Source organism: Bufo bufo, chromosome 1 (genome assembly GCF_905171765.1).
Source record: "Bufo bufo chromosome 1, aBufBuf1.1, whole genome shotgun sequence".
Taxonomy (NCBI): domain Eukaryota; kingdom Metazoa; phylum Chordata; class Amphibia; order Anura; family Bufonidae; genus Bufo; species Bufo bufo.
In genome coordinates, this window is record NC_053389.1 from 655605113 (window position 1) to 655623288 (window position 18176).

Genomic DNA, 18176 nt, shown 5'->3' on the forward strand with positions numbered 1-18176 from the left:
ATTTTTATTTTTTTCATTTTTTTATCTCTTATAAATGTGTGGATGTGGAAAAATGCAATTTATTTTATTTACTTTTTTTATGTTTTTACATGAATTTTTTACTTTTTTGTTATTTTCACAAAAAAATTTTTGTCAAGTCCCACTTGGGTCTTGAAGATCTAGTGGGGCTGATGGCTGTACTATACTTTGCAATGCTCTTCCATTGCAAAGTATAATGCTATCAGTTTTACACTGGACGATGGCAACGCTGGACGCCATGGCAACCATCGGGCCGCTGCCATCGCAGCACGGCACCCCAATGGTTGAGAGACGGAGCCCCCTCCCTCTGTTAACCCCTTGGATGCCGCTGACAGAGGCATCTAAGGGGTTACAGCAGAGTGTCAGCATACATCTGACACTCGCTGCTGATGGTGGCGGCTCAGGAACAGAGCCGCCGCCATCACATAGAGCAGGGGCACCGCACAAGAAGGCACAGATGACGGTTAGGGAGGGGACACAGATGGGCAAAAGACACAGATGGCAGAGGCCATAGATGGGGGCAGGCGGGCACAGTGCACGGCCGGCAAAGAGGCAGAGCGCACAGGGCTCACATATTGGGGGCACGGAGCATATGGTACCCGATTTCAGGCTCTGATCTGAGGAGTGCAGGTTGCAGATCAGAGCCTGAAATCAGCACTTTTACACTGCAGCGATCCGATTGGTCTGCAAAGACTAACCAATCGGAGCGATCGCTGGCAAGGGACCTCTCTCATTGGTCCCTTGCCGGCATTACTGGACTCTGCACTGTCCCCGACATTGGCAGTGCAGGGGCAGAAGCTTTAATCCAAGCGCTTTGCAGCGCTTGGATTAAAGAGCTGCCAGAATGTTTATACACGTTCTAGCTGCACGGGGTATAGCTACACGTATATAGCCGTATGGCAGTCGTGAAGGGGTTAACTTTATCTTCATAATAAATATAATTTGCTGAAGTGAGACAACCCCTTTTAAGGGCTCTTTTCTGTCCAGATGCGATGCGTGTAGTAACGCGTAGCATCTGGACTGAATCCTGACCCATTCAATGCAATGGGTCTGTGCACATGAGTGCGTTTTTCATGCATCATCTCTGCATTTAGGAAAAACCATGGCATATTCTATATTGTGCGTTTTTCACGCAGCTCAGGCTCCACAGAAGTGAATGGGGGCTGCATAAAAAACAGAAGGCATCCGGATGTAATGCGTTTTTCACTGAAAGTTGCTAGGAGATGTAGTTTGTAATTCTTAGTTGTTGTTTTTGGGTTTTTTCACGTGCATGAAAAACTCATACAATCCGGACACAATCCAGACGGAAAAAACGTAAACACTGAATGCAATGCGCTGACAAAACTGATTGATGCAAAACCATTAGTTCTTTTCTTAAGGCTCAATTCACACCTGAGCGTTTTACAGCGCGTTCCTACGCGCTGTAAAACGCTCAACAAGGAGAAACCAATGCTTCCCTATGGGAATGGTTCTCACCTGGGCGTTTTACAGCGCGTACGATCGCGCTGTAAAACGCCCGACGCTCACACAAGTACAGGAGCGTTTTTTTGGGCGCTTGTCGCGCGTTCCCGTACATAGACTTTCGGGGACGCGCGACACTGTGTGCACACTTGTCTCTGTATGCGCGCTTGTAAACGTCCGTACAATCGCGCATACAGAGCGCTCCTTTCAGAACGCTCAGGTGTGAATTGAGCCTAACAGATCCTGATACAATCCGTATTGCTCGTGTGAAAAGCCAGTACTAATGCCCACAATTATTTTAGGGGATTGCACTTTTACTGTCAGGGGCAATATCTGGTGGGTACAATTAGATTCAGGGGGGCTATCTGTATGGAATTAATATTCATACAGTACAGCATTTAGGGGCACCGGGCAACACGGTAGGTACAGTATAGTATTAGACTGCTGGATAACACTGTTGGGTATCTGTGTGGGTAGTTGGAGTGGAGGGGATGAGAACCACGGATATGACACATTCAATGGCTATTACAACCCAATAATATATTGCATTCTGCTAAGCACATGTACTTAGACTGGAGCGCAAAAATAAAAGAAAAATCACAACACATATTTTAGAACACTCACCTAAACAATAACTTGGTATAAGTGTTGGAAGCCATGCCACATTACAAAAGGCAGAAGTACGGAGAGAGTTAATGCGGGCCAGTTCAGAAACTCCCCCACTGTATGATAAGGGCCCAATTGGATCAACTCGCCATAATATAAGTTCACTGTAAATTGCATTTGGGTCATGAAACGTCTGAGTAGCTGCGTTTCTAAAATGTTGCTTGGGGAAACCTTTTAAATTCCTCGCAGGATCCACTACTTGTTCTGTCTCCCATGGATTGCACTCAGAGTCTGGAGTCACCAGCACATTATGGTGAGATGACGTCAACAGCAAAGGGAGTACAGAATGGCAGGCCAAATCATTCAAGTGGAATCGGTGGCCGCAATAGCGAAACTTGTGTGACACTGTGAGCACTGAAGAAAAGGCAGACTTATTTGCAAAGGTCACAGCCCATTGATTCAATGACCCATCAATATGTTTGGAAACCATCATGACCGTTGGCGCCATACTGGTTCCATTTGGAAGCGCATTCAAAAGATTTACAGATAGGTCACTTGCCATCATCGCTTTCTGCAGAAGGGCAGACGCATCTTCCTTGGAGGAGGTAGTACACGCATACATCATTATGTTTTTGCTTAGCGAGCTAGCATCTCCTGATGGAAAAGCAACTGGTATCCGAGAAGAGAAGGCTACCTGAACACAAAACACACAAATCATCATCTAGGCATAAACATATTCCGTAGGCTAATCTAATGGTCAATAACAAAAAAGAGAACATTCTACAAAAATAAAATCATATGCCTTAAGCATTGTACTCTGGAAGTATGTAGGCACTAGGGGACCCGGAAAATGTCAAGTTTTGCTTTCTTTCACTTAAGATATGGAACATCCCAGAAGCCATTACTACACCGCTGTCTCCTAGCATCCATAAATGACCGTCGGCGCTGGAAGCTATGCATTTTATGTTATGTGGACTTGGAGATACACAATAGAAATTGAGAGAAGCATATTATATACTAGTGGAAAAGCCTCAGGATAAAAGAGCAATAGAACTTCAGGCACTAAATCTGTTCAGTTATTAAAAGGAAGGTCACCGGAGCATCCACTAATGGAGGATGAAAGCACCAGGGGGTCCGAAATAACTAAAGGATTGTCGGCTCTGTGACCTTATGAATCTGCTAAACGCAAACTCAACCCACACATGAATGATGCTTTCTGCTTGATGGTTTTTTATACGGATGGCCCATCTTGGGGATAGGTCATCAATATCTGATCAGCTGTTCTGCAGCACCTCCAGAGGTTTGCACTTGAACTTCAGCGCTGCTCCCACTGAGCAATAACCAGATTCATCCACTACACACAGTGGACGGAGCTATGTCGCTCTGATGCCGACAGTACTGCAGAACCGCTGATAGGCAGGGGCGCAATTTTTTCCAGTCCTTTTAGATTGATTAACTATCCTGAAGATGGGTATCAATATAAAAATAACAGAAAAGCCCTTTACGGCAACTCCATAAAATGTGAAATTCTTAGCACTCCTGCAGATTATAATTTGAGTACACTGGATAAAAGGAATCATATAATGAACTTTATATTTACGTAGTTCCTAAACATATTATGTAAAGCAGCTGGAGTTCCACTTAAAATGAACTTTAAAAACTGGACATTAAGTTGATTAATAAAAGGCATTTGACAACTAAAAAGGAGACTAAAGTTGCAAAAAGGCATAATGTTGTATAAATCATACAATTTGGGTTAGCGTCAGACTAATGTTAAAACCTTCCAGCAGAGAAACAGTCTGCCGGAGTCCATCGTATCTGGCAGAGCTGACTATAATGGGACCCGGCAGAAATCCAGCATTAGTGCCAGTATTTGGCCGGCCAAAACCAGTGCTTGTCCAGCTGAATCCCAGCACTTATGCCAGAAACAGGCCAGCTTCCCGCCGGGTCCCATTATAGTCAATGGGCTCCGGCGGGGAAAGGCTATTCCTCTGCCAGAAGATTCTGTATAGTTATATCAACCAGGGACTTGTGAGCTCAACTATACTGTAGTCATGCTGCAAAGGAGCTTGGAGAAACTTCTTCAAACACAGGGGCAGATAGGTCCGCTAGTTGTTACATATAAAAGTAGAAAACTCAATAGTGACAAAAAGAAACCGGAAACTAAACTTAAAAGACTTGTCAGTATTTCACAGATTCTTAACAGCCTTATGTATCAACCTCGTTTGGTCATTTTTTTCATTAAATGCTTCCAACAGATAGACTAGTGGACGACTACGCTGAACCTTTGCACACACTGATGCGCTGCATGTGAACAAATACAGCAACTTCTCTAGCTACAGCCCCATGGACTGATTGACATATTATATTATCAGGAACGAGCCGTTTAGCAGAGTGGAGAGCTGCATTTACACCTATAAGATCCCTTGTCCCTATACAGATTCACTGGTTTTGGCAGGAGATCCCTGGTGTGGTGACCAGAAAGGACGATTTTGGGTGCTGACCGAAAGATAAGTGACCCAAAGAACAAGCATGGAGACAATTATCAGGAATGAATGTTTCTACAACTCTTCATCACTGATAATGTCCCAATGATCTGCCCATATAAAAGGACCTTTAAAGGGGTTGCGTCATCTCACACTTTTATGGCATATCACTAAGACATGCCAAATAAATCAGATAAGTGCAGGTCCCACCTCCGGGAGCTACACCTACTGTACCTCCAGAACGATCCCCTGAAAGCGAAACAGAGTGCACTGTGCATGCGCGGTGTGCTTTCCATTCATTTCTATTGGAGTTCCGAAAATAGTTGAGCGAGTGCGCATGCATGGCCACCTCTATGGGACTGCCGGAGATAGCCGAGCCATCCTAGCGTTATGCCTCCAATGTCTAAGATGAGACAACTCCTTTAAAGATTGCTTTTACACAACCATTTTCTTATCCATGAAATCCAGTCCATGTGACAGGCACATTTTCCATCACAATTTGTGTGCTGAACTCACAGCATCATAGTGACCTAAGATGCTGTGAGTTCTGCTAAATGGCGGTTCACAGTTGGTGAAGGCAGTCTAAGAGTGGATCTCTGAAGGAAACTAAACACATACTTTAGTAAGATATTTTTGCTCTGTTGAATACCCCTTTGGCATCCCCACCGATCAGCTGTTTGAAAACGCCATTGCATTCGTGAGAGTGCGGCGGCCTCTTCGGTTTTTACTGTGCTATGCTGTTCATACTCAGAAGGCCGTACGTCTCATAGCAGCTGTTCTAAGTACTGCAGCCTTGTTCCAATCAAGTGAATGGGATAATAATGCTGTGATTCTCAGAGGAGCCGCTATGAAAAACACTGCACTTCGAGTACAAACATCGCATGCTGCAGCGCTCACACAGTGCCATGGGCCCTTCAAACAGCTGGTCGGCAGGGGTGGGAGAGCCAGAACCCCCAGCTATCTAATATTGGTGGCATCAGTATTAGAAACATGGATAATACCTTTAACATTTCTGTAATGGACAGTTCTAAAGAGAATAAGTAAATGGAATTGTGTATTTCAGCAACTGATTCTCTCACTAGTAAGAATCTCAGTAGTATTTCATGAGAGAAGCACCATCTCTGAAGCATCTTTCCACAAGTGTCCACTGGCATAGTCACAAAGTCTATTGGGAGTCGTAACTACCACTATTACATGGGAGCTAAAAAAAACTAAATTACTACAAAATTCCAAGTAATAAAAGAGCTGTAAAGAAAATAAATAAAATGGTCAGTACTTACAGGGCATCTGTCAGCAGACTTGTACCTATGACACCGGCTGACCTGTTACACGTGCACTTGGCAGCTGAAGGCATCTGTGTTGGTCGCATGTTCATATCTGCCTCTAGGAGCAACGGGGGCATTGATGTGTTACCTAGAGGCTCTGCTCTCTCTGCAAGTGCCGCACCCTCTGCACATGCTGACCCTGATTGACAGTGTAAACGTGATCATGCCAGGCCCTGTCAATCATAGTGCAGAGGGTGCAGCAGTTGCAGAGAGATCTGAGCCACTAGGTGTAACGGCAATGCCCCTGTTGCTCCTAGAGGCTTACATGCAAATGAGCTTCTAGGAGTGTGATCACATTTTCACACTTCTAGAGGCTCATTTGCATATATTGAAACTTCATTTTTTTCAGTAATGTGAGCACATATGTACATGGGACCAACACAGATGCCTTCAGCTGTCAATCGCACATGTAACAGGTCAGCCAGTGTCATAGGTACAAATCTGCTGACCTATAAAACCTTTTAACCTATAAAAATGCTAAAAGCTAAATAAGCAGGGGTGGGGGGGAAATACTCCCATTGGTCAACTGAATGGGGGACTGCAAGACTGCAGCTAGGAGGAGTTTGAATGGAGCGGCAATCTGGCACTGGCAGTATTAGCCGAGTGCTGTGAATCTACCGCGTGATTACACAACAGATGGGAAAACCTTTTTAATACGCACAGGATCAGAAAATAATACCTGAACTTGTCTGAAGATTCCATGATTGTATTCATCCAAATAGTTAACATGCCACAGTAGAAAAGTACCATCCACAGGGTGAATAGTGAAGAGCATATCCGCATTCTTGTTCCACTCTGCGAGGAGGGATTCGATTTTCCGCTCTAATAACACAGTGGGTAGAGGAAGGGTATCTCCAGGTGAAGATGCTTTTGTACTCAAATCCTTATCCACTTCTTCATGCTCAGGAGATCCAGTCAAAGACCTTTCACCCTCCAGCTCCCCTAGAACAAAGATTGAGAAAGTCTGTAGACGTGCAGTGATGGACACATCATTCCTTGTTAGAATTACATGTGATCCCATCTGACTGCCGCAGTTCACAATGCAGATGTAAACCCAGCCTGGGGATCTGTCAGTGCACGGTGGTATCCGGCTATGCCGGATACGGTGAACTCCAGCAGTCTGTTCCTCCACCGAAACTGACTGCCGGAGATCACAATGCAGATGTAAACCCAGCCTGGGGATCTGTCGGTGCACGGTGGTATCCAGCTATGCTGGATATGGTGAACTCCAGCAGTCTATTCCTCCACCGGAACTGACTGCCGCCGTTCACAATGCAGATGTAAACCCAGCCTGGGGATCTGTCAGTGCACGGTGGTATCCGGCTATGCCGGATACGGTGAACTCCAGCAGTCTGTTCCTCCACCGGAACTGACTGCCGCCGTTCACAATGCAGATGTAAACCCAGCCTGGGGATCTGTCAGTGCACGGAGGTATCCGGCTATGCTGGATACGGTGAACTCCAGCATTCCATTCCTCCACCGGAACTGACTGCCGGAGTTCACAATGCAGATGTAAACCCAGCCTGGGGATCCGTCAGTGCACGGTGGTATCCGGCTATGCTGGATACGGTGAACTCCAGCAGTCTATTCCTCCACCGGAACTGACTGCCGGAGATCACAATGCAGATGTAAACCCAGCCTGGGGATCTGTCAGTGCACGGAGGTATCCGGCTATGCTGGATACGGTGAACTCCAGCATTCCATTCCTCCACCGGAACTGACTGCCGGAGTTCACAATGCAGATGTAAACCCAGCCTGGGGATCCGTCAGTGCACGGTGGTATCCGGCTATGCTGGATATGGTGAACTCCAGCAGTCTATTCCTCCACCGGAACTGACTGCCGGAGATCACAATGCAGATGTAAACCCAGCCTGGGGATCTGTCAGTGCACGGTGGTATCTGGCTATGCCGGATACGGTGAACTCCAGCAGTCTATTCCTCCACCGGAACTGACTGCCGCCGTTCACAATGCAGATGTAAACCCAGCCTAACTGAAATATGTAGCTTCCAACAGCTTTTGCTGTTATACTAACCATCATCTAGTTTCATTAATAAGCCATCTTCATCCTCTTCTTCTTCAGCATTCTCCGTCTGCTGGTCCACAATGGCTTTCAGATGCTGTATAAAGATTTCAATGGAAGCTGTAAAGTGCAATTCCTTGTTGTTAAGCCAATGGACCACAAAACCTCCATAACCTTCATCCAGGTTAAAAGCTGCTCCAGCCAAAACAGAAGGAATATCTGGAAATATGTAAATTATTGTTCAATTTAAGCAACAAGGGAAAGAAAAAAATCTCATTTGCTTTGCTAGTACTATTTTTAAAGGGGTTTTCTAGGAGTACAATCTTGCAGACCTATACTCAAGGTAGGTCATCATTATTAAATCAGTGGCGATACAATTCCCAGCACTCCCACTGATCAGCTGTTTGAAGCAGCCTTAACACTCCATTGACCAATCCCATTGAAACATGGGGCTGAGCTGCAATACCAAGCACAGCCACTACAAGATGTATGGCGCTGTGCTTGGTATGCTGTGGCCTCTTCACAGAAGTGTGTGCAGCCTCTTCATACAGCTGATCAGCGGGAGTGTCAAACCCCCACTGAACTGATATGGATGGACTATCCTATGTATAGGTTCTCAATATTGTACGTTATTTTCTTAGCCATCTTACATAAAACCAGGATTCTCTGCAGCAGACCGATCAGCACACCATTGACAAAAGATAGAAATAATAAAAAGAGATAGTATACAGAATAATCTACAGGCAGGTCTACATTTACATTTATCTGTAGAAAGTCATTACAATATGTGTCTGCACAATCTTAGCAATTAATGCAGAACTAAATACATATAAAAAAAAAAAAAAAACATAAATATGACACTGTACCATCACCGTACTAATGGAACAGTCTATCAGATACGTGTAACTAGTATGGCTATGTACAAGTGACCTACTGGCTCTGACAATAGAAAAGGATCCCTGGCCTCATGTATATTATATTTTTTACCCCTGGATGATGGGTGTGCTGTAAAGATGACAGGTTCTCTACAATTTATATATCTGACTACTGTGATCAAACATTTTTTGTGAGCCTGGCTTAATTTCAGATCACAACACATCTTTGTGCTCTACCCTAATCTGAAGATAAAAGCTCGTCAGGATAGGATTTCCTGATTGTGTCAGTGTCGCTGTGCAATCACCTTTCTGACAAGTAAACCGTTTCCTATTTAAAGAGGACCTGTCACCTCTCATGTCTGTTTTAGTAACTACTTACAGTGCTGCCCATAATTATTCATACACCTGGCAAATTTTTACTTAGTTACTTTTATTCAACCAGCAAGTCATTTTTGGATGGGAAATGACATAGGTGTGTCCCAAAAGATAATAAGACGATGTACAAGAGGCATTATTGTGGAAAAAACATTTCTCAGCTTTTATTTACATTTGAGCAAAAAATACAAGATGTTCCGGACTGTGGAAAATCTCAGAGGACGTGGTCGGAAGCCAAAAGTGACACCTGTGCTGGCCAGGAGGATAGTTAGAGAGGTGAAAAAGAATCCAAGGATCACCACCAAGGCCATCCTGGTGAATCTGGGCTCTGCTGGTGGCAATGTCTCAAGGCAGACAATCCAACCGACACTGTACACTGCTGGGTTCCACTTCTCCAGATAAGGCACACAAAAGCTCGCTTGGCCTTTGCAAAAGCTCATCTGGACAAAGAAGAAGACTTCTGGTCTTCTGTGTTATGGTCAGATGAAACAAAAATGTCATTGTTTGGTCACAATGATGTTTCCTTCATTTGGCGTAAAAAAGGAGAAGCCTTCAACCCAAAGAACACCATCCCCACTGTCAAACATGGTGGTGGGAACCTAATGCTTTGGGGGTGTTTTTCAGCCAATAAATCAGGGAACCTAATCACAGTAAACGGCACCATGAAAAAAGAGCAATACATGAGGATTCTCAAGGACAACATCAGGCAGTCTTCAGAGAAACTTTGCCTTGGGCACCAGTGGACATTTCACCATGACAATGACCCAAAACACACAGCAAAAGTGGTGAAGAAACGGTTAGCAGACAACAACATTAACGTTTTGGAGTGGCCCAGCCAGAGTCCAGACTTGAATCCAATTGAGAATCTGTGGAGGGAGCTAAAGATCAGGGTGATGGCAAGAAGACCCTCCAACCTGAAAGATTTGGAGCTTATTGCTAAAGATGAATGGGCAAAAATACCTGTGGAGACATGCAAAAAGCTGGTCTGCAATTATAGGAAGCGTTTGATTGCTGTAATAGCCAATAAAGGCTTTTCTATTGATTATTGAGAAGGGTAGGAATAATTTTGGACTGGACACTTTTTGCTCAAATGTAAATAAAAGCTGAGAAATGTTTTTTTTCCCACAATAATGCCTCTTGTACATCGTCTTATTATCTTTTGGGAGACACCCATGTCATTTCCAGTCAAAAAAATTACTTGCTGGTTGAATAAAATTAACTAAGTCAAAATTTGCCAGGGGTATGAATAATTATGGGGAGCACTGTACATTCCCCATGTAATAACAATTCTGGAGCATATTTCACATAACATATGTTGAGCAATTCCTGTATTATTCCTACTTGAAGTTTAGGAGTGAATTGCCACCAGTCTGCAATAAAGGCCCAGCTAGGTGTGTCCCTGCACAGTCAGTGCTTCCCATGTCAGACTGTGCAGGGACAAATAGGAAAACCCAGTTAGACCTTTACCGAAGACTGCTAGCAATTCATTCAGAAACTTCTAGTAAGGCCTCATGCACATGGCTGTTGGGCGGCCGTGGCCTTATTGTGGCCCGCAGACGGAGGGCCGGCAATCCACGGCTGCCAGCCATGTGCACTCTGCATCTCGGTTGCGGACCCATGCGGAACGGAGTCACGGAATGGAACACCAGAAGTACTATGGAGTGCTTCCGTGGTGTTTCTTTCCGTTGTTCCGCCCCACAAATAAATATGACATATCATATTTTTTTGCGATGCGGACAGACCACGGACACATTCAAGTTGAATGGGTCCGTCCCGCTGAACGGATGTTGCCCATGCATTGGGGACCGCAATTGCGGTCCCCAATGCACGGAACGGCCGCACAACGGCCGTGTGCATGAGGCCTAAGAATATTAGGGTAATGGCACAACATACAGGTGAAACTCTAAAAATTTGAATATCGTGCAAAAGTTCATTTATTTCAGTAATGCAACTTAAAATTAGAATATTGTGAAAAGGTTCAATATTCTAGGCTCAAAGTGTCACACTCTAGTCGGCTAATTAATCCATACCCCCTGAGCAAAGGGTACCTGAGATTGTGACTTTGGGGTTTTATAAGCTGTAAGCCATAATCATCCAAAATATAACCAATAAAGGCCAGAAATATCTTGCTTTGCATGTAATGAGTCTGAGTCTATCTCATATGTTTCAACATCCAATTATTCCGATATTCCATTCGCTTCCCAAAATTCATAAAGGAGGCTTCCCTCCGGCCATGAGACCAATAGTGTCAGGTATTGGGTCCTTCTCCGAGAGGCTCTGGTGGACAGTATTCTGCAACCCTTAGTTCAATGCATTCCAGGTTTTTTAAAAGACACTCGTGCCGTACTCCAGGCATTTCGTGAGTTTATGTGGCGAAAGGGTTATTCGTGGATTACAGCAGATGTCTGTCACTCTCTATACGGTTATCCCTCATGATTTATCTCTTGTTTCTTTAAAATGGTTCCTAAACATATACTGTATGCAGATTTTTCACTGGAATTTCAGGATTATGTTTGTCAGGTAGAATGGTTTCTGCTCGGGCACAATTTTTTTATGTTTGACCAGTCTTTTTTTTTTTACAACGAACAGGAGTGTCCATTGGGGAAAATTCTCGCCCTCCATGGCGAATATATACATGGCATGGTGGGAACATCACTATCTATTCTCGGATGGCAATCCATGGGAGGCTTCCCTGAGGTGGTACGACCTGCTATTTGTATGGTCGGGCGATGAGGCTGCCGTCCCGCTCTTCGGGAACTTCCTAAATAATAACAATTGCCAATCTTTTCGGTTGAGGGAAACGTTTCCACCATTCCATTTTTGCACTTAATTCTCATTGGTGATGCCAGTACCAATGGTGTGTCCACTTCTACTTTTCACAAGGATACAGCTGGCAACACAACCCTGCTAGCTACATCTTGTCATCCTCCTCATGCCATCTATAATGTTCCAAAAGGTGAATTTATTAGAGCAAGACGCATTTGCTCTGATGACCAAGCTCATCAAAAAGAAGCAGAGGTTGTTACTGCCAGATTATCCTTGCGACAATATCCCTCTGGGACCCTAGACCGGGCTAAGAAATTTGTATCGTCAAGGTCTAGAACCGATTTTGTTCTTTCTGAAACATCACAATCTAAAAAAGGAAAGAAAAAATCTGGTAACCGTAAAATGGAGCTTCCTCCGGTTTTTGTCACCAGTTATAGTCCAGAATATCCCCAAATATGCAGGATTATAAAAAAACATCTTGCGGTTCTGAACTTTGACCAACAGTGGACAAACACAGCCCAAGCGTGCATCAAATGTGTTGCACATCATGCGCCAACTCTGGCACAGAGAATCAGTCCAAGTTTATATAGAGAAAAAACTCGCAGTTCTTTTACTTGGCTGAAGTACAAAGTCACATACAAGTGCGGACATCGCATCTGCATGCTCTGTAATTATATATTGATCGGTCCCAATAGGTTAGCTGCAATATAAGTTATGTTGTTTATCACATAACATGTTCAATTTGCCACCTTCAATACGTTGGCTGTACTACTAATAGCCTGAAAACCAGAATCCGCAAACATCTGTCAGACATACCTTTTACTAAAATAAAGAATGTCTCAGCAGTGAGTCTTCACTATGCGGTTGTTCACCAGGGTAACGCAACAGGCTTCCAAGTTCAAGGCCTGGAAAGAGTTAACCCTCCCAATAGAGGTGGTGACCACAAACGTAAGTTACTAAGTAGGGAGTATGTGTTCTCGTGTCCCGTCAGGTCTAAATCGTAGCAGGATCTCATTTTGCATTATTGATGTTGACCATTAGGTCTATAATATTGTTGTATTTTTACCATTTTTAGCTCTCTTTATATAAATGTATGCACTACTGAATGGGGGTGTGTGGATGCATGTTATGTTAATTCTGCTCACCTGGTAATCAGTAGCTACACATACTTAGGCCTCTTTCACACTACGGTTTTTTTTTTTTCGTTTTGCGGTCCGTTTTTTGCGTTCCGTATACGGAACCATTCATTTCAATGGTTCCGCAAAAAAAACGGAATGTGTTCCGTATGCATTCCGTTTCCGTATTTCCGTTCCGTTGAAAGATAGAACATGTCCTATATTTGGCCGAAAATCACGTTCCGTGGCTCAATTAAAGTCAATGGGTCCGCAAAAAAAAACGGAACACATACGGAAATGCATCCGTATGTGTTCCGTTTCCGTTCCGTTTTTTTCTGAACCATCTATTGAAAATGTTATGCCCAGCCCAATTTTCTCTATGTAATTACTGTATCCTGTATATGCCATACGGAAAAACGGAACGGAAAAACGGAACCGAAATGGAAACACAACGGAAACAAAAAAAACGGAAAAACGGAACGCAAAACACTGAAATGGACATACTGTAGTGTGAAAGAGGCCTTAAACCGGAGTGTGGGTTTTCACTTTTGTCATGAGGGAGGATCGTGATTAGTTGATCCGAAATGCGTAGATGTGAGTGCATTGTCGGTTTTTACGGCACAAGAAAAATAAAGGATGTCGCTATTTGGAAGCTGCACATCTGCACATTTTTCTATGTTGGTTCTGGATTTCTGCGCTTGATTCCCATCGCAGTCCATGCTTCCTGTGTGTTTTGAGCATGGTGAGCGCCACTATTTCTTAGTTTCACCTTTTGAGTTGCATTACTGAAATAAATTAACTTTGCACAATATTCTAATTTTTCGCGTTTCACCTGTAGAGTCATGAGAATAGATGCTACAGAATTTTTATTACATGAGGAATGCAAGTAGTTATTAAAGTGGGCTTTTCAGCTCTCCGGATATGTCTGTTTTAGTGAGTCTGAATCCTTTCATCCTGATGGGCTGCAACGGTGTACATTTAAAGGGATTCTGTCACCAGGATTATGCCTATAGAGACGTTCATATGTGCAGAGCATGTTTTAAATATATTTGTGTTACTGCCATCAATGATTTAGGGCATATACAAAAAAAAAATGCTAATTACCTTCCTAAGGAGCCCAAGGGACTCTCCCTGTCGCTGTTGGAGCCCAGCCGCGCCCGTTCTCCTGGAGCCCAGCCCCGCCCCAAACTCACTGCCCAGAAGCACCGTAATCCTGCACGCGTGCATGTACATGGCACATAAGCGTCCGCGCAGTCTTTCTTCCCTGTGCTGGCAGCAGCCTCAGGGAAGGCACGTGTCAGTGCGCGGGATTACAGCGCTTCTGGGCAGGGACGTCAGGGCTAAAAGGAGGGCATTTTTGGATGTGGGGCGGTGCTGGGCTGCAGGAAAAGGGCCATGGCTGGGGTCCAAACTAAATGATTGATAACACAAGTACACTGCTCAAAAAAATAAAGGGAACACAAAAATAACACATCCTAGATCTGAGTTAATTAGATATTCTTCTGAAATACTTTGTTCTTTACATAGTTAAATGTGCTGACAACAAAATCACACAAAAAAAAATAATGGAAATCAAATTTTTCAACCCATGGAGGTCTGGATTTGGAGTCACACTCAAAATTAAAGTGGAAAAACACACTACAGGCTGATCCAACTTTGATGTAATGTCCTTAAAACAAGTCAAAATGAGGCTCAGTAGTGTGTGTGGCCTCCACGTGCCTGTATGACCTCCCTACAACGCCTGTGCATGCTCCTGATGAGGTGGCGGACGGTCTCCTGAGGGATCTCCTCCCAGACCTGGACTAAAGCATCTGCCAACTCCTGGACAGTCTGTGGTGCAACGTGACGTTGGTGGATAGAGCGAGACATGATGTCCCATATGTGCTCAATTGGATTCAGGTCTGGGGAACGGGCGGACCAGTCCATAGCATCAATGCCTTCATCTTGCAGGAACTGCTGACACACTCCAGCCACATGAGGTCTAGCATTGTCTTGCATTAGGAGGAACCCAGGGCCAACCGCACCAGCATATGGTCTCACAAGGGGTCTGAGGATCTCATCTCGGTGCCTAATGGCAGTCAGGCTACCTCTGGCGAGCACATGGAGGGCTGTGCGGCCCTCCAAAGAAATGCCACCCCACACTATTACTGACCCAATGCCAAACCGGTCATGCTGGAGGATGTTGCAGGCAGCAGAACGTTCTCCACGGCGTCTTCAGACTCTGTCACGTCTGTCACATGTGCTCAGTGTGAACCTGCTTTCATCTGTGAAGAGCACAGGGCGCCAGTGGCGAATTTGCCAATCTTGGTGCTCTCTGGCAAATGCCAGACGTCCTGCACGGTGTTGGGCTTTAAGCACAACCCCCACCTGTGGACGTCGGACCCTCATATCACGCTCATGGAGTCTGTTTCTGACCGTTTGAGCAGAGACATGCACATTTGTGGCCTGCTGGAGGTCATTTTGCAGGGCTCTGGCAGTGCTCCTCCTGTTCCTCTTTGCACAAAGGCGGAGGTAGCGGTCCTGCTGCTGGGTTGTTTCCCTCCTACGGCCTCCTCCACGTCTCCTGATGTACTGGCCTGTCTCCTGGTAGCGCCTCCATGCTCTGGACACTACGCTGACAGACACAGCAAACCTTCTTGCCACAGCTCGCATTGATGTGCCATCCTGGATAAGCTGCACTACCTGAGCCACTTGTGTGGGTTGTAGACTCCGTCTCATGCTACCATTAGAGTGAAAGCACCGCCAGCATTCAAAAGTGACCAAAACATCAGCCAGGAAGCATAGGAACTGAGAAGTGGTCTGTGGTCACCACCTGCAGAACCACTCCTTTATTGGGGGTGTCTTGCTAATTGCCTATAATTTCCACCTGTTGTCTATCCCATTTGCACAACAGCATGTGAAATTGATTGTCACTCAGTGTTGCTTCCTAAGTGGACAGTTTGATTTCACAGAAGTGTGATTGACTTGGAGTTACATTGTGTTGTTTAAGTGTTCCCTTTATTTTTTTGAGCAGTGTATTAAAACAAGCAGAAGGAGACCTAACTGCACATATGAACGTCTCTATAGGCATAATCCTGCTGATAGAATCCCTTTAAATACCACACATACATACAGAGGCATATATAACATAAAAGTACAAAAAGGGAAATCAAATATCTAAGCTTCTACGTTACCAGTGTTTGGATTTATGCTTGCTGCTATGTGAAAATGACACAAAGAATTAGCGTGATGCGAGATGTGCCTGTGGGCTTCCTGCTGGCTTGGCTGACTTGGTAGCAATTCGGTGTGAGCAGCCAGAACAGAAGAGCGTCTTCTGCCTCTTCTCAAGTGTTTCAAGTGATGAATTGTCTGAAGAAGAGCAAAAACAATAAACATTTTCTATACGGCAAAGATACCGGGCTAAGAAAATATTTTTAGCCTTTGCCTGCTATAGGTTGTATAAGTGAATACCCAGGCCCAGGAAGATTTGCAATGCTATGCTTTTTCCTGTAGTCCACACAACGGCTGAGGCCGATGACGTAAAGATCTCTTAGACACTGAATCCTGGGGCACTGAGGAATAAGTGTCATAACATATGGGGGAAGATTTATCAGGATGAGTCTGTGTGGGAGATGGATCAACACCAGCATGTGCTATGACCCCGCAGCTTCCTGGAGGAGGCGCAGGTCATAACTTAGGCGCATCCTCCGGCAGTCCGTGCACCTAAACTGAAACACATGGCAGCTCCGAGCTGCTGGAATTTGCTGGGCCCACTGTCCCTGTCCCTTCTCAGAAAGTGCTGAGGGCAGCAAATAAATAAATTTAGTAGCAGTGGCATTGAAAAAGTAGCAAACATGAGATTTGTGACTTTTTTTTAAAGGCAGAAAACTGGCATAGGGAGATTAGATTGCGAGTCCCATTGGGGACAGTGTGCTGTGGAATATGTCAGGGATATATAACTGCGTAAAATAAATAAATAATGATAAATCTCCCCGTTTTTCCATAATTTGTGCCAAATGTTGCACAATGTTTTAATACATTTGCTGCATCAAGTCTAACACAGAGATGTTCCTTCACTTTCTACACCACCTCCCTACTGGAGTAAGTTTGCAACACAATTTTGTGTTGTTTTTTTGTAAAATAAAGTTGCAGAGATAAACCTGGAGTAGAATTATTTAACATCGTTAACCATGCCCATTTCCCCCCAACCACTTTTCAAAACTGGAGCAAGCGGTGTAAAATTGGAAAAAAAAAAAAAAAAAAGTTGACTTTTTGGAGCCAGAATTCTGGAGTGCAGGGCCTGATGAAATTCCTTTTTATGTCTTCTTCGCCAGGAGACGCCAAATGACGAAGATTAATCGATTGCGGCACGGTAACCCTGCCAGTATCATTTCCTTTCCAACCTCCTGTCACAAAAATTCAGCTCTGTGCTCACTGGCGACGGAGGTTTTACTGTGACAGCCAGGAGTCGTGGAAAAAGATGGGGTGCGTTGTGGGAAAATGCGTGATTTTTCAGCGCGAATGCAAAGCGTTTTAATGCATTTTGCACGAGCGTGAGGCCATGGACCATGTGATGAGCGCAGTGATGTCACCAAAGGTCCTTTTCCTCCTAGGTCCTCAAAGAAGAAGAAAGAAGACGAGCCGGGCTGCGCGAACAAGTGGATGAGGTGAGTTTATTTTTATTTTTTTTAACCCCTCCATCCCTAATTTACTTAGCATTCTGTATTAAGAATGCTATTATTTTCCCTTATAACCATGTTATAGGGGAAAATAATAAAGATCGGGTCCCGATCATCACCTAGCAACCACGCGTGAAAATCGCACCGCATCCGCGCTTGCTTGCGGATGCTTGCGATTTTCACGCAGCCCCATTCACTTCTATGGGGCCTGCGTTGCGTGAAAAACGCAATATATAGAGCATGCTGCGATTTTCACACGACGCACAAGTGATGCGTGAAAATCGCCGCTCATCTGCACAGCCCCATTGAAGTGAATGGTTCCGGATTCAGTGCGGGTGCAATGCGTTCACCTCACGCATTGCACCCGCACAGAAAACTTGCCCGTGTGAAAGGGGCCTAAAAGGTCTAGGGTGTCTGAAAGCAATTAGCGTAACTTCTTAAATTTAGTTATATTTTTATTTTCTAGGTTT

The 18176-nt window shown here is 44.5% G+C and overlaps 1 protein-coding gene across 8 annotated transcripts in view; it reads right to left on the reverse strand.

Moving 5' to 3' along the window:
- The window catches only part of DMXL2 (Dmx like 2), a 181602-nt gene that overhangs the window by 122650 nt on the left and 40776 nt on the right, over positions 1-18176 (reverse strand). For all 8 annotated transcript variants that reach the window (XM_040413981.1, XM_040413977.1, XM_040413980.1 and 5 more), the window contains exons 9-12: positions 16222-16396; positions 7930-8136; positions 6576-6838; positions 2104-2779 (exon numbers count right to left, since the gene is read on the reverse strand). In XM_040413981.1, the coding sequence (XP_040269915.1) occupies positions 2104-2779; positions 6576-6838; positions 7930-8136; positions 16222-16396 (1321 nt within the window). The remainder of the gene's footprint in view (positions 1-2103; positions 2780-6575; positions 6839-7929; positions 8137-16221; positions 16397-18176) is intronic.